Below are 17,012 nucleotides of genomic sequence, written 5' to 3'. Positions count from 1 at the left end.
AACGTGTTTGGTCTGTTTTGTCATGTGCAGTTAGATATGTGTTGTTTTTGATATATTATCGGTGCACTTTGTTTAATGAATATTTGTAATGATTTTTAATATTGTTTTGCAGCTCAACTTTTGGGTTCCTGACTTCTGTTCAGGTTGGGCTTCAGTTCCCTTTTAGCTTTTGTATAGTCAAGGTAGAGCCCAGCATGAGATAGCCTACCTTCCTGGGATTTTAACAAAAAGTCATGCAAGCAGCCTCAATGCCATTATATCATACTACCTTCAAAGCCCCAGGGGTAGCATGGGTGGGAGCTGTCCGGGTTGGACCAATCACTGGCCCTATTCTACCTCAGACAGCTGGACTGGCTCCACCCCAGGGCCAGTTTCACTTATATATATAAGAGAACCACGGATAAGGATATGCGAGGTGTGTGGGGGAGGCCATGCCGGGCAATCATGCAACAGCACGACAGGGTCCCAACAGCCCTTTCAAGGAACCCAATTCTCCTCAAGAAAGGATGGGAGGTCGGGCTCTGGAGAACCTTCCACAGCTGTTAAAGCCAATGGAGAGCCCACCAAGTGAGCTGCTGGGCTTAGCCCTGATGCCAGTGCGGGTATAACCATTATTATGGAGGTACCCCAACAGGGAGGCTGCAGCCTTAGGCTAGGAATAGCAGTTGATATAATAGTCTTATAGTCTCTGTTATGGGATTGTTTCTCTAAATTGAAGTTTCCTATTGGAAACATTGAAATTGATGTCCCTTGAAAAAGCCACATAGCGAAATGCGTTGGGATCTGTTTAATATTTTAGACATTAAAGAACCCTCTGAAGTTTGAAGACTCCCTAGAAGTTTGTTTATTATACTGTAACATTTGATATACCATACTGGTATCCCAGTGTCCTATTACTTGCTTCATTATTAGATCCTGACAAAGCTAGTGCAAAACAATGGGGATATAAAAATCTTTCCTCTTACTGGAATTAGATGATAAAAATCCTCTTACTTATAATTATCTAATAAATATTCTTTCTTGCACAATTGGCTTCCTTGCTTATATTGTTTCATTAGTGGTATGGAACTTGTTCTTTTTAATGCCATAAGATTTTTAATCAGAGACGCCCAAAGGTTATCCAGTGTAGTTAGCCATGCAGACAGTCTGTCAGAAAGGTTTCTGAAAAATTCTGAAAAATTTTAGACTATTTAGACTATTTGAGTTCCCCAGGCCTTACAGTGTCACAGATATACCCAATTGCTGCCAGCTCCTTTTTACTGGACCCTGAAATAACCCCTTTCCAGTTGTCCAAAATTACACAACAGCCTACTAGGACCTTAAAAACTAACTAAATTAATTTCCGTGGGACCTCTGGTGAGTCAGAGCTCACTTCCATAGATATGTAGAAGTGTACATTCATGAAACCTGGTTAAATATTCAAAAGAAGGTGGGGAATGATGTTACAGAGTGAGGCCTGTTTAAAACAAGATCCAATCCAATCCCCAAGAGAAGGTGTGTCCAACCATCAACCTTTAAATCAGTCAAAGTATGTCCAGCAGCTATATAATGACACACATACATAAGTGTCTCCTGCAGAGCATAGTGGGGGGGGGGGGATCATTATACTGGAATAGCACTATAACACGATTGGAGTAAATTAAAAAAAACACACAGAATGATTTCTGATGCACCTGTCCTAAGCGATCTGGTATACTACGGAGCTACACATGAAGAAACAGGAGCTAGTTTAGAGGAAGATTCATGACAAAGCTTCAAAAATATTTTATAGGACGGTTATGAGGGCCTATGAGATGGCAGTGAAGGCCATGAAAAGAGAGTTCTATATGACCTCCATTGCATCTGCAAGCTCACATTCCGGACAATTAGAGTGATTTGGCCCTTGAAGGGCACACGAATGACAGACAATTGGCAGTTCTATATGAGGCATTTGCAAGTCACTTTGCAGATAAACTCTTGATACTGCAGCACGACCTTCCCCCAACAATTAATACAGAAACGGAACTAGAGGACCCTCGGGCCACCTTCGGAAGGGTGTTTTGATTGCTTCAGGTGCCTTACTCAAACCGTAGGTTGCTGGCAGCAGTGAAAGGACAGAGAGTGGCTATAAGAGGGAACAATCTCACCACTGCCACCTCCAGTGCTAGGTTCTGCAGGGAGCAATCATCTCCACAGCACTGTTTAACATCTTTTTGCATCCTCTAGCCCAGCTGGTTGAGGAATATGGACTTGGGTGTCATCAATATGTAGATGATACCCAGCTCTATCACTACCACTATTGATAAGTGGTCAGTCAAGTACACCCCCTCAGTCGTGACCAGATGTCTAGAGGCTGTGACGGAATGGCTCAGGCACAATTACCTGAAGCTGAACCCTTCAAAGATGGAGGATTGGAGGTACTGTAGCTGGGACAGAAAGGGCCCAGCAAGGAAGTGCACCTTCCCAGTCTTGATGGGATGCAGTTTACCACTGCACAGACCTTTAGGGCCATATGCAGTCCAGGCTCTGCATACTGAAGAGACTGCCTCTCTGAATATATCCCCAGAGTAGCCCTGCACTCAGCCAACGCAAATAGACTGGTGGTCCCCAGACCCAGGGAGGTTCTTCTGGCCTTGACTAGAACCAGGGCCTTTTCAGAACTAGCAGATAGTGGCAATAGAATTGTTATATTATAGTTTCATAGGGCCAGTTTTTTTTAAGGCCCTTGAGTGTCATGATGTTGGGGAAATGGCTCTGACTCCTGCCTGGTGGAACAAGCTCCCAGAAAACATCAGTTCCTGCCTGTAAAATGGAGCTCTTCCATAGATTGATGCTTGAGGCCAGTAAAACAGCTAACATCTAAATTAGCCTCCCTCATACATCACAATCTTAGATGGTCTTAGATATCTGGATTTAGGCTTTTAGACTCTGAAAAATTTAACATGATTGCTATAATGGATATTGTTCACTGCCCTGAGTTCACCTCTGGTGGGGAGGCGAGTTATAAATCTAAATAAATAATAAAGCATCAGAAAGCTGTAGACTTTATACTTAGTTACATATGTGTTTGTATCCTGGGAGTTCACATGAGCTTCTAATATCATTTAGTATCTGGACTGCTTTAGATTCAGTGGTTTCCCATCTCAGATATTTATACTCGTCTCCCAATGTAAACCGCTATGAGCCGGTAGATCCAGAAGCGGTGGTTAATAAAAACGAATATAAATAAATACGCTATTTGTTGTCATACTATCCAGGTCTTAGCATGCGTTCCAAGCTCGCTGGAGTGCTTCATCACTTTGTTGAAGGACCCCTCACTACAATGGTGTTAATGACTGCCCAGATTTCAGGAAATCCTTTAAAATGAATCCAAAAACAAAAGTCACATAATATCTTTTGTTAGGACTAAGACACAAAACAATAGGAAACTTTCAAGTTTTCCATGTTTCACATTCTCCATGTTCCTGCCACTCTCAGAGTACTTGTTTGGTTATAGTTTAGTAATTGATGTTTCATTATAGCATCAATCACTATTATCTACTAATTCCTCTGAATTTTCAACTTTCATTTTTAAGTCTCTTGCAACTTTCAGTGAAGAGACACTTTCATTGCAGAGATACAAAGGGAATTAAAGGGGAAAACCTTTAACAAAGATGTAATGTTATTAATATTTTGTGCTATTTGCCACTTAAAAAGACGCCTCACCACTGTGGGAGACTGGAGCAATATAGGGAATCCTATCATGTGGAAGGCCCACTGCATTATATCAATATCCATAGCAGCAATGGGGAAGCCACACAAAACCATCCCCAAGTGGGAAACTCCTTAGTAAGCAAGGTATACTAAAAGAAGGATTGTGGTGAGAAAAAGATGTTTTAAGCCATGTTTTAAAGGCACGTGGCTGGCAAATCTGAAGAAGCAGGAAGCAAGCCAGAGTTGCATTCAGGAAGCCAACAAGGAAGCAACATTTAGAAGAGCAGACGGTAATAGGCATCCCCCTGATTCAACTAGCTTTCCCATTTGCTTCCCTCCATAGCTTATTTTGTATACTTGACTTCATATAATGCTCTGCTCATGCGCCTGGTAGGAAGCTATCATGAGTATTTGTCAAATACCACTGCATTAAGAAATATATCTCAGCACCTCTGTAAGAGAGATATCACTCCATTTACCTGGATGTAGAGTATTGTAGTCAGGTGTGTTATGCCTCATTCTGCCAGATAGCGTGTCATGTCCTTTGTCTACGTAGATCACTTATTGCTGTCCTTGGACCTGGTACTGACCATTGCCACATATGTCTGAATTTTTTCCAACACATGACTTTTCTCTCTCACAAAGTATGCCATTGTATACCTTGAGTAGTCATCACTAAACAGGACTTTATGTCTATTGCCATTTGGAATTGGCATCTTCATGGGTCTACAGAAATCACACTCAACTTTTACTTGCCTGTTAAAAGTGGGTTGAGTTCCCTTTGTTTTAATACCAACATACCTTTTGTCACATGCATTGTCACATGCAGGTATTGGCATAAAGTAACTTATTTTTCTCAGATTTATAAATAGCATCCATGTCCCAATGGCCAAATGTCAGAGAGGTACACATTCCATATGAGTGTGGTGCGTTCCAGTCTCAGCTGGCTCTTTTTGGCATTTGAGGTGGAACAGGTTTTGTTGTCAAGTCCCTCTTGCAACTCTTTACTGATTTTACATTCACTGAAACTCACAAACAGTTCTTTCCTAGTCAAGTAGCTCACTGTAATAACCATCCTGCAATTCTAGTACATAAAAATATCTTTCAAATGTATTTCTCTGGTGCCACCTGCTGGCATTTTGCAGAACAATGTTACAGACCCCATTCCACAAGTTTCCTTCTACAGATATCCCATGAGCTAGATATATATACTTTTTTTCATCACTAAATTCTTGGCAGAAGCTTTTGTCAATCATATGTGCTGAGGCTGTGGAAAGAATATACCATTGATTAGCTGCATGTCTCTGTGTCAATTTAACACCAGCTTTTTGTCAGTCCTTTGTCTTTTATGGTGGCTTCACCAACCTACTTTGTTGTTTATGAATCTGGCTCTCTTCAGTCTCATCTACTGCCAGTATATGGCATGGGGAAATTTTTCTTTATATGACCACAAGAAAAACAAATTCCTTTTGTCTTCTTTTTCTGAAGCTATAGAAATTGACACCGTGTTATACTTCTCCCTCCAGCAATCCTCTTTGAATAGTTGATTCAGAACATGCCCAAGAGTTAAATCTGCCTTTGATTCAAGTGCATTTATTAAGGGGTCATATAAATTTGGCAAGCTGGCAAGGATTAAAGTAATCATATCTTGTTCATCCATGTCTTTCCCAGATCCTCTTAACTATACAATTAATTCCATTATTTCATCTATATGTGAGTTTGGAGATTTCCATTTATCCCATAAAACTTTCTTAGTCAATATACTTTATTCTGCAAGCTTGTATCTACATATCATTCTCATAGGACTTTCCAGACTTTTCATAGGACTTTCTCTACTCAAAATGTGTTTCAACTGATTGTACTCTACAAAATTAGAGCTTGTTTTTCTGCATTTTCAGATGGCTTGTCTTCTTCTGTCACTTCCCACAAGACACCTAAAACCAATATTGCTTGCATTCTCACATTCCACAAGTGGTAGCTTTTCCTGTTTAGTTTATCCATTGGATCAAGATGCCAGGCCAATCTTTCTTTTGTTCTGTTTCACTTATTTCAGTGACTGCCTTTGGATTACTTGGGTCCAAAACCTGTTAGCAAAGAAATGTTTATTCATAAAGAGCCCTTAAGACAGTCACAACTGTAACAGGAATTGAACTTTTCTCAACCCACTACCAGAGTTAGTGTTACACATTCTAGCTAACTGGTTTTCAGACTTATTGAACTGGGACCCATTTCTCCCATCCCCAATGTATATTCTCTCATCAGTTAACATCAAGTTAATTTATACTATAGTATTTATATGTAGTACTGCTGAGCAACAGCCTATATTTTCATAGCCATTTCTCACACTAAACCCAAATTTGCCATCCAACCTTCCTTCTCCCTCCTAGCCTTGACTCACTTGCAAGAAAGTTATGAGTCAGCTGCCAACCTCCTGAGGGGGGGAGGGGGATGTAGCTCTCCCAGAATTTCACTCTGTCACATTAGTCCCCAGGCTCTACCCAGAAATTCCCAGAAATCTCCTAACCCATAGTTGGCAGCCCTAGTTACTGTAGGATTATTGTGGTTTAGCAGAGTGCTCAAAGCACATACCTGGTTCATATGTGCTAATAAGAAACAAAGTAACACAGACTCTTTATCTTTGCAAACTAATACCAGTAATTTATTGGAAGGCACTCCATTCTAGACAGGATTCTAATCTAGTCTAACTAGCTAGGGTGGATAGAGATGCAGGATGCATGTCCTATTCTCATGGTGCCAAGATGGAGAAGAGTGGGACAGTGTGGAAAGGTGCCATGCTGGATTAAAATACCCCTGAATGGATTCTGGATTAAAATACCCCCAATACCCCTTGTCAAAAAATGTCAAAATATATGTGCATCATTCTATCACATGTAGTGGACCTGCCAGACAGCTACGAAATATTGGGTTATGATCCATGATGAGATGCAAAAGACAGCCAGTTTGGTGTAGTGGTTAGGAGCGTGGACTTCTAATTTGGCGAGCTGGGTTTGATTCTTCGCTCCCTCACATGCAACCTTGGGCTCACCACAGCAGTGATAAAGCTGTTCTGACTGAACAGTAATATCAGGGCTCTCTCAGCCTCACCCCCCTCACAGGGTGTCTGTTGTGGGGAGAGGAAAGGGAAGGGGACTGTAAGCCACTTTGAGACTTCTTCAGGTAGAGAAAAGCGCCATATAAGAACCAACTCTTCTTTTTCTTCCTCATATTGTAAGTTAAATATGTTTTAAATCCAAAGTGTATGTTATTAAATATGGTACCAAATAATAACAGCTTCTATGATCCTTTGTGCATCAAAATGGAAAAAAGAATTAGGACCAGATATTAGATTGGTTAAATAAATCACTGAAATATGAGATAATGGCAAGATTTACATATTTCATACACAAAGCAACATTAGGGGGCTTTCCGCACCGGGATCCATGTAGCAAATTGTTTGCTGAACGAAAAATCGCCATTTAAAATAGTGGAATTCGTCGTTATGCATACCTGCCTTTGTAGTGGAATCCAGTTGCGTTTCTATCGTTTCCCACAGACTTCCGGTCTCAGCAAAAATCGCTAGCCAGGAAGCGCTATTGCCAAGCTTGTCCCGCCCCTGGCCGTCAAGCAGCCAATGGGCGGCCATTAGCATGCTCCCAAACAGCCCCTTTCCCTTTAAGAAAGGTTTAAAAAAAAACACACACACACACACCCGTTGCAACGAATACGCGTTGATTCGTTGCAACGGAGAGACCCATCCAGCTAGCAGGTGGTGTTTGAGCTGCCGTTTCATTGTTGCCACACTCCCCCCGAGTGAAAAAAAAAAATCCCCCCCCTCATGGGCGCGATTTTCAGCCAAAAACAGTGTGAAAAATAAAGGGAAAATAAATCAGCAAACAGGCTTGTGCTTAGTGACTGTAAACAGAGGGACTGCAGACGGGGAACCCTCACTGGCTAAACGGAGGCTCGCCGGTGCGTTGATCTCCGCTCGCTCTGAGAAAAAAAAATGGTGATCGCTTCGCCGGAAGATCAGAGGAGAGAGCCAGGGGGAGGGACTTTGTAGAAACCACAACAATGGTAACGCACAGAACTTTCCCGTTAGTGTTGCAGATTGGTTGCAGGAGTGTAGCGCTTTCCGGAGGGTGAATCCACTTTTTGGGATTTCCCTGAAAGCGCTACAAAGAAGCGCTTTTTGCGGATCGGTTTCAGATGTATGGCAGATTGTCAACAACGTTGTGCATAACGGCAAAACTGTAGTGATTTCAATTAGTAACCATTGTGCTATTTTGGACTAATGCGGAAAGCCCCTAGAATTCAGAAGAAAATTGGACAGTAAGATGAAACAAAAAAAAAAAAACGGAAAAACAGAAGAGGCCTTTCAAGAACAATGGGGCCCTTACCTGAATTATTTAAGAAAATAATACAAAGGGGATTGAAACAGGGAACCAAATGTATTAAATGAAGAGCATAGCCCTCCTTTTTCTGTATTGACACTATAGATTGCATGTATCTCACTGTCTCTAACTTTGGAAAATAAAAATAAAAACTTTCAATTAAAAAAAACTGATTTTCTGACTGTATATGCTATGAGGATAATGCAGTATGTGGTTTGTAACTTCAAGATCATGTATATTAAAATATGTATTGTTAGATGTAAACTTTATAAATATTTATTTTCTAAATAGCACCTTTATAGTAGTATATAATTTGCAATATTTTCTTTGTGTTCCCTTTTAAACTTAAAAAAAACTTATTTAAATAGTTTAAAATACCCCCAAGGTTCATTTTCCCCAACAAAAAACAATACACAGATTTGGAACAGATCATGCACAGGTTGAAAAGGCAACATATATGTGCAAGTTGTCATCCAATCTATCACCAAAAGGTTCTACTGGATCATAATACAATCTCCCCATCTCCCTTTGGATACCTGTGTCTTTTGCTTCCAAGGCTCATTTTTCTAGTTATGTCAGGGATTCGAAACCCGAGTTACAGCAGATGTCCCTGGGGGTTATTCAGCCTTTTCCAGAAGTTCAGATGACCACTGGCATCAATGGAACCCACTTCCCCCCTTGCACTCTACAGGCTCAGTCTCTTTCTCCACAATGAAAATGGTATATTATTGGCTAGCTCCCACATCATACTTCCGCACCCACCTTCTCTGAAGGGGCATGTCACCTGGGATTCCTGGAAGCCTGATAAATATTTCAGGGGCTCCTCAACAGGCCAGAGGTTGAAAGGGGACAAGTTAAGTCATTCAGAGGCTTCACAATAACTGAATTTCCATGCACAGACTGCCTATAGTGTCCAGTGATTCCAAGAAAAGCCTTGGTAATGGTGAGGCATGGGGTCACTAAGCCGGGCACTCATTTTTTTCTTGGTCTATGCTGATGTTGCCTTCAGAAATTATACATAGGGGAGACATATTCTCCCCTCACCCTCATGAACTCTCTCCCTCCCTTCAGGGGAATTCATCCAGAGGTCAAAGGCCCTCAGAAGGAATGGCGGTGGGATAAACACCGCTTGATCCCAGGACAAAGCGAGGGGACAGCGAGACGTCAGAACGACCCTTTTCCTCAGTCAGCCGAGAAAGGCAAGGAGGAAGAAGGCGGCCGGGCCTGCGCTGGCACTCTTTCACCTCAAGCCATTCCGACAAAGAATCGCCTCACAAACTCCCGCGCTTTCTCGCCCCCACCCCGCCTCCCTTCTTCACTCCCCCTGGGTGTTCCCACCCAATCCCAACGCAGCTGCCAGCGCCTCCCGCCAATGGCCGCTCCGCTCGGACAAACCAAATCCCGCCCCACCGCCGTCCCCGGGATAACCCGGGCAGGCAGGGCGGGGCATGACTTCACAATGGCTTCCCCTTGCCCTATCATAAAAGCGGTACGGGGGCCGTCCAATCAGAGCAGCGCCTCCGTGGGCCCCGCAGCCAATGTCAGCGCCGCAGCCCGGCGACCGAGAGGAGGGGTCTGTGTGGCCGAGGAGGGGCGGGGAGAAGCCTCCCAAGAGCGCGGCTGTGGCAGCTCCGCCTCCGTCGGGTCGGTGCGCGGCCTGGAGCGCCCGCCTCCCTCCCTCCCTCCTCCTCCTCCCTCTCCCCCTGCCCGGCTGGCTGGCTGGCCTCGCTCGCTCGCTGTGGCAGCCATGGCGGTGGCCGCGGAGCAGGAGCAGCAGCAGTTCTACCTTCTTCTCAGCAACCTACTCAGCCCGGACAACGCCGTCCGGAAGCAGGCCGAGGTGAGCCGCGCGGGCTGTCCGCCGTCGCCGGCGCTCCGCCACACGCACGCCGGCCTAGCCCTGACAGCAACCGCCGCGCGTGGCCCGAGCGGAGGCCCACGTGCTCTGGACGGCAGCCCCGAGCCGAACGTCCGTTAAAAACCGTTGGCCGGGGAGGGTCGCTTCCTCGTCGCGTGGCCAACCGCCCTTTCCTCCCCGCCAAGCCCGCGATCTCCTTCCCGGCCGCTTTTCCTCTGCCGCCCCCGCCCTTACCTCAGCGCTTCCCCTGCTTGACCCATCGCTTCCTCCCGCCCTTCGCTCTTCCCCCGCCACCCTGGGCCTCGCGAGGGATAAAGCCCTCGCCCTGGCTCTTCCTTATTGCTGCCTTCCTTTTTTGGGTCTAGTCCTGATCCTCCCCGCGCACGCTGCCATTTCTTTCTTTCCACAGTGGCTTATTATTATTCTTTCCATAGAGGCTCATTATATTGTTATGATTTGGTTTTTAAAAGTTATGGCTATTTGGATTTTTTAAATGCTCATTTCCCAAAGTCTATCTGTGACCCACTCCCTGGGAAATAGACAGAGGCGATCTGGCAGAGTGCTTTCCCCTCTTTGGGATCCTCCATCACGCTTTCCAAGTGCAAAGGGAAGGTCCTCTGGTCCTCTTTTGCCTGGTGTGACTTCATTCTTGAGCATAGTGTCCCTTGGGAGCTTAGGGTTCCCTAGGGTGGTGGATCCCAACCTTTTGGGCATGGTGACCCACTTTAAAAGAACAGAGTCCACACAGATCAATGGAACTGTTAAAAAAAAAAACCCTGATGGCCACTTTCAGATCAAGACCTCAAGTGCTGACCTGTGGGATGGGACAACATGAATGAAGAGGGATGTTTCATGGAGGCTACACATCTGCAGTTTGACTGGCTGATAAAAATCAATCCGTGGCATAACAGATTGCCTAATCTATAGTTATGGACGTACATAAATATGTGCGATGCTGATGCAGAAGCCAAACCAATTATTTGATGCTTATGTCTGTTTTGCTGTCCGTGCCACACTTGGGAACGTTCAGGCCTTTGAGAAAGTGGCTGTTGTGATTGCCCCCTCCTCTCCTGAGACCCCCAGATTGAATTTGCAGAAGCAGGGAGCAAGTCTGAAGAAGAATGGGTGTTATGAATCGTGCCTCAGTTCAGATAATTTGCTGCACCAAAAGTGCTGGGATGTGATTAGAGTCGGTAGGCTGTGCATATGTTCTTTCATCTCCTGCATTGTTGGGTATAGTCAGAATGATGCAGAGCTTTCTTTTGGTGAATTTGTGAGAGAGTCAATAGGTGTCTGAATTGTCGGATGGTGATTCTGCCTCCTTAATATAGTATTTCCTCATTTGTGGAACATCTTCCCCTATTTATGTGGCACTGTCTGAAGTTTTTTCCACACTATTGCATACATCTCATTATTAGCTAAATCATAGAACTACAGAATTGCTGTATAATTAGTAAATTAGAATAATGCTTTCCTCCCACATGCTGGAGTCCTTTAGATTCTTCTTTATTATAAAAACCTAGTGGGGAATCTTTCTTCCATTCAAATAGCTGCCAGTGTCTGACTTGGCATTGTTTTCCATTGGATGGTTGTGCTGGGGCTTTTATCATTTGCATCACTTCAGTGGTCAGCAGAGTTCAGTGCATTCTTTCATAATGAACAATTGTATAAAAATCTTGTTCCTAGTACAGTAATATAAAGCAGGATAGTGATTATTTTTCTTCACATCGTTCCTAGAATACATATTCACAGTCAAAATTGTACATTTCAGAGCAATCAATGCACTGAACAGCACCATGTAAGAGAGGCTTGATTTTTTTTCTTTTCAATAATATGGCCAGAATCTGAAGGCTTTTATGAAAAAGGTTTCAGTGAGTTGTCATGTATGATTAGCATAACATCACTTGCCTTCAAATAAAGAGAGTGATTTGGGAACATTTTGTCCATCTGTGAGTCTGTCTTGTAGGAGTTTGGATGTTCTGTTGATCCACCTGTGTATGGTTTCATGTTCAGAGGCAATATACATCTGAATGCTAGATGCTGGTAGTAGGAGGGATGCTGCCTTTACGAATTTCCTGAAAACATCTGGGGTGGGGAGGGAGAGCCTTATGTCTCCAAGAAAGCTTTTGAAGAAAGCTGCTTTAAGTAGAAAACCCAAATTGGTAGAGGTCTGGAAGATGCCATCAGAATGCAGTCATAAGTTTGCCAAATAATAGAAAAAGTCAGTCCTTTTTTTAGTGGTGTCAAAGTTATATAGGTAAACACAGTACTTAGTTTTGGTTATATTTAATTCTCTTATCAGATACTCGTATCTTGGTGTTTTAACCTTGAAAGTATACACACTGCTATGTTAGCAACAGATGGTCAAACAAACTTATGTTATAACTGGCATCTTATTAGTTTTATTTACTTTATTGAGTAAATGTTACTTAGGGCTTTTATGTTGAACATGGCTTACATAAATAAAAATAATACAATTGGGAAACGTATAGTGTATCATAGCTCTGAAAGATCATCATACTCGGATTCTAACTTATTTTAGCTTTTATCCCATCTCACTCTCAGGAGTGCTTACAATTGGTATCGCCTTTCTTTGTCCCCAGAAGGCTGCAAATCTTTTCACTGTCCAAGGCCAGAGAGGGAGGAGCTGCCATATCAGCTGATGTGCCTGGTGTTGTCTATGCAATCCTAAACTGATCTACTCAGATCATCCCTTTGCATTTCAATGGACCTTGTGCCCAGGAGAGCAGTGTTTGGGATTGCAGGCTTGATCATTTGCCTGCATATAATTGTTAAAGGCGAAGAGGCTAACTTATTAGTGCATCTGAGGAACATTAGAATTTTCATTTTCTGTCTATTTGTGGTCCTTATAGTATCCATATGAACCCACTTCTCGGTCACTCTAGTGTGAAGCAATATATAGAAATGGGAGACTTTGCCTTGAGATAATCAGGATATAGTAGTGAATATCACTTGCCTCAAAAGATTGAGAAATACAGTATAATTAAATAAAGCATTGGTTCTCAGACTGTAGGTCAGGACCCCAAAATAGGTCGTGACTCTTGCAGGTGGGTTCCAAGGCTAGAAGGAACAGAGTAGAATAAAATCAATAGAGAGGGGAGGATTGATGGCCAATTTGGATTGGTCTCTTCATGACCAATAGTGTTGTATATTTCTAAATATCAAAAGTGGAAAAAAAAACATAAACCTAATCAGTAAGTTCTGTGTTGCAGGAGGGAGAAGGAAGCATAGTTACTTTGCCAAGTGAGTCCCTAAAACAGCAAGTTTAGAATTTTAGCTTGCTAGGGTACTACTTTAAGAAGAAAGTTGAAACTAGCTGTCAAGATTTGTTCATAATTGCTTCTGAATCAGAAACCTGATTTGCACTTGCCAAGAAATAGAAATTGCTACATATTTACAGGTTTGGAAGTGATTTATTAAAATTCAGGATGGGATAGCATATTTCAGAATTCTCTTTATAATAGTTGAGATGAGATAGCATGCAATCTATGGTTGTTATATTTCTTACTATGTAGATTTTAAAAACTTCTTTTAGTTATGAATTTTGTAGTTACCTCTTGGTAAAATGACATTTGATGTTAAAAAGATATCATTTATTTTGTAAGTGCAGAATTTTCATTTTTATAACAAAGCTGTAGCAGACTAATCTTGATATAAATTCTAAGGTGTCATGCTTTCTAGGAAATTTATAATACATCTATTTAGAATGTATGAAACTGGTTCAGTACTTTATTTACCACTGACTTGTTTCTGATCTCTTTCTTTGTAGGAAACATATGAGAACATACCAGGCCAGTCTAAGATTACATTCCTTTTGCAAGCTGTCCGAAATACTACTGTTGCTGAGGAGGTATCTGTTTTTGAAGAAAATACTTTAAAAAAATCACTACTAAGAGCTTATAAGGGGGAGGACAATGCCACAGTCACAAAGTAGTTTCATATTGGAGTATAATAATGAGAAGGAATTTATAGCTAGTATGCTAGAGTGATAGTCTTCAATCTTTTCAGACATGGGACCCAAGTTCTCAAGCTTGTACCATATATATGTACATTGTCGTAGTGCTGCTGGTGTGATCCATCCATGTTGTGACCCATTTATGGTAGTTAATCCAACAGGTGAGGATCAGTAACAGCAAGTTATTGGGGAGCTGTTTCTAGATTGCCCACACTAGTTCCACTCACATGTATTGCCAAAACATGACTTGGTGATATGAGAATGAGGTTTAGGCTTACATGCTCCTTCTTGTTTCTGCCTCAGATCCTGAACTCTAGTTTCTTCCTTCCTGTTTTTCTTCACTGATTTGCATCAAAACAATGTATTGACTTAGCCATAATGGGAAAACCATGGTATATGTGCAAAGTTTCTGGATCTAATTTACAGGCATACCATAGTTTACCCAGTTCACATATAGTGGAAAATTATGGTATTCTGTGAAACAGGGAGGAAAAGAATTGGCAACGCAAAAGTGGAAGAGGAAGTACTCACCCAGGTACTCACTCACATAATGCCTACCCATGGTTTTATTGCACCTGAACAAAGTTATGTTTTAGTGAGCTGCCTTGTTATCATTTCTTCTGACAATTGCTAAAATAGGTCTGTAAATTTGTGAAAAGTCAAAATACAACATTGGATAAGAGTAGATATCTATAGGAGTTGCTGATGGGAAGCACTGTAAAATAACTGATATGCACTTTTTATTCATGATACCTTGAAATAACCTTGTTCTCCCATGTAAGAGCATTAAGAGAATTTTGCCAGGCAAACTTCCTTGTCTTTTGTTGATCGTGCATTAAGTCATAATTTTACCTAAGGAAATGACTGAATGTTGCTGAAGCATAGAAAATTATGTCTTGTTAACGTCAGGTGTTCTGCAGACGTTTGTAATATTGCTGTATTATGCAGAGTTCAGATCAGTTTTGTAATGAACCTGTAATCATTTTGACACTTGTGCAGGTAAAGCTGTCATTTTTCATTTCTGTCAGACAGCAGCTGCTTCTGTTACAAGAATGCGGCCAACCCTAAGCACCTTGAAAGTCTAGTCCCCCTTGCAGCACAATGATGGCTCCATTGGCCTCACATGTCCTGTATATTGGAGAATGATTGCTTTGGTTGCTCATTTAGCAGAACTGCATATTAGCCATTTTTTTTCCTTCCTGATTATTTACTACAAATGTTTAATTAAAAATTTAACAAGCAACCAGTGTTAATTCAAACACCTCATGCTAATTCCCCTGGAAGCAAGCACCAAATCTTAATTGTGCTTAGTCATCACAGAGCCCTCTACTTGGTATGTGATCATTCACACTGATGTAAGTTGTAAATTGTATATTTCCATTTATTCTTTTTCAGGTGATTATAGATAAGTCAGTTTATTCCCATTTGCAGTTTGCATTTGTACTCTTAGATCATATGAACAAGTTCTGTGTATGCAAGATAGTCTTTGCCATGCAGTGCATTTCCACTTCCAAAGGTTAATGTATAGCTCAATGTATAGCTTCTTTCATCTTGTTCCTTCGTATTAATATGAGGAAAGTTAGAAACGGTTTACAAATCATGTTTCAATATGTAAAATCCTGAATTGCAGCAAAACCCCCAACCCCTCTGTATTAATTTAGCTCTCTGCCAAATTATTCCAGGCTTATGGTTCTTCTATCGTCCAGTCAGTTTGTCTTGTATAATTCTTATAACAACTGTAGAGTGAAATAGTTGTGGGAGAAATAGCAGGATGACTAAAGATGCCAAAAATAGGTGTGGCACAGTTAGCTCTTTGGCTCAACTGCCTGGTTTTTGTGCGTAGCTATGTAGGAAAATAACATTACAAAGAACCTAAAGGGAATATGTGTTTAGATTTATGTGGAAGAGAATTCATTCTAACATCTCTCTGTCTTAATAGGCTAGACAAATGGCTGCTGTCCTTCTACGGAGACTTTTGTCAGCTTCTTTTGAAGAAGTCTATCCAACTCTACCCCCGGAGGTTCAGGCTGCCATCAAAAGTGAACTGCTCTTGATTATTCAAATGGAAACACAGTCCAGTATGAGGAGAAAAATTTGTGACATTGTAGCTGAACTTGCCAGAAATCTAATAGGTAAAGTTTGTTTGTACTGTACAAGAAGAGTTTGTCAAGGAGACTGACATTTTTAAAACATTGGTTTTCAATGATAACCTGCCAACTGGGCCATATCATCCATTTAGCTTTCCTAAGAAAACTTTCCTCAGTAGAATTATGTTCATTGGCAAATGAAGAAATGGGGGTGGCAAAACTTTCAGACTTATTCCAATGTGCTTGCCATTATAGGGAAGGATCTTTTCTAGGTAATTCCTAAAGAATGGGACAGACTTCTCTTTGAAGGTCTAGGACAGTATATTCACTTTATTTCTTAATTCTGATGTTTTTGTAATCTGTACTAAATGCTTTGCTCTGCTTCACTTAACCGCTTCTTGAGACTAAAGTGCAACTAAGAGAAAAAAAAGTTAGTTGAAATATGCACTTACATTTTTTGAGAAATTAGATTCATAGTGATTGCCTGGATCTATGCTTCAGTCCAGATCAGTAGTGAGTGCATTAAATGGAATTTTGGGTAGAAGATCTTTACACAAATCCCTTTGCATGAATAGTTATCTCACCTGAAATATGGTAGATAGGTCTTTGCCCTGGGTTGGTGTCTGTTTCTTTTTTTCTAAATAGCTCCACAGATTAGTGAGAATTTGTAACTGTTACAGCTCCTAGTGTTTCACTCTTATCTACTTTAGCAAGTGATACTTTAGCTTTGTCCCACAGTAGATGGAAGAATCGGTTGTTATGGCACCACTGAAATCCTGCTGCATCTAGTACAACAGCTGTAGAATTTCTCAGCATTGTGGAGTTTTTGAAAAGATTTCTGAAGGATATGGGAAGTCATTGCCAAAAGGAAAACTTTTCTCCATCAGACTATAGACCCTGCAAGGAATTTATAAATACAACAGTTTTTCCTTTTTAAGACCCCCCCCCCGTTGTTACTTTTAAAACAAAGAGGTTGCTGTGGCCCTGTTTTGTCAAAGTCTATAACTTAGTTTAGGTTTTAATTTAGC

At 41.6% G+C, this 17,012-nt stretch overlaps 1 protein-coding gene and 1 long non-coding RNA gene across 2 annotated transcripts in view; one reads left to right on the top strand and one right to left on the bottom strand.

Moving 5' to 3' along the window:
• The window catches only part of LOC143840385 (uncharacterized), a 234,091-nt gene extending 224,087 nt beyond the window's left edge, over positions 1-10,004 (bottom strand). The window contains exons 1-2 of the long non-coding RNA XR_013232159.1: positions 9,850-10,004; positions 4,152-5,756 (exon numbers count right to left, since the gene is read on the bottom strand). This is a non-coding gene — a long non-coding RNA (uncharacterized LOC143840385). The remainder of the gene's footprint in view (positions 1-4,151; positions 5,757-9,849) is intronic.
• The window catches only part of IPO5 (importin 5), a 43,965-nt gene continuing 36,460 nt past the window's right edge, over positions 9,508-17,012 (top strand). The window contains exons 1-3 of the mRNA XM_077343855.1: positions 9,508-9,903; positions 13,712-13,792; positions 15,837-16,029. Coding sequence (XP_077199970.1) covers positions 9,523-9,903; positions 13,712-13,792; positions 15,837-16,029 — 655 coding nt within the window. The 5' untranslated portion in view covers positions 9,508-9,522. The remainder of the gene's footprint in view (positions 9,904-13,711; positions 13,793-15,836; positions 16,030-17,012) is intronic.

The sequence above is a fragment of the Paroedura picta genome, chromosome 6 (genome assembly GCF_049243985.1).
Source record: "Paroedura picta isolate Pp20150507F chromosome 6, Ppicta_v3.0, whole genome shotgun sequence".
Taxonomy (NCBI): domain Eukaryota; kingdom Metazoa; phylum Chordata; class Lepidosauria; order Squamata; family Gekkonidae; genus Paroedura; species Paroedura picta.
The sequence above is the reverse complement of the archived record's forward strand: the minus strand, read 5'-3'. Positions and strand labels throughout refer to the sequence as shown.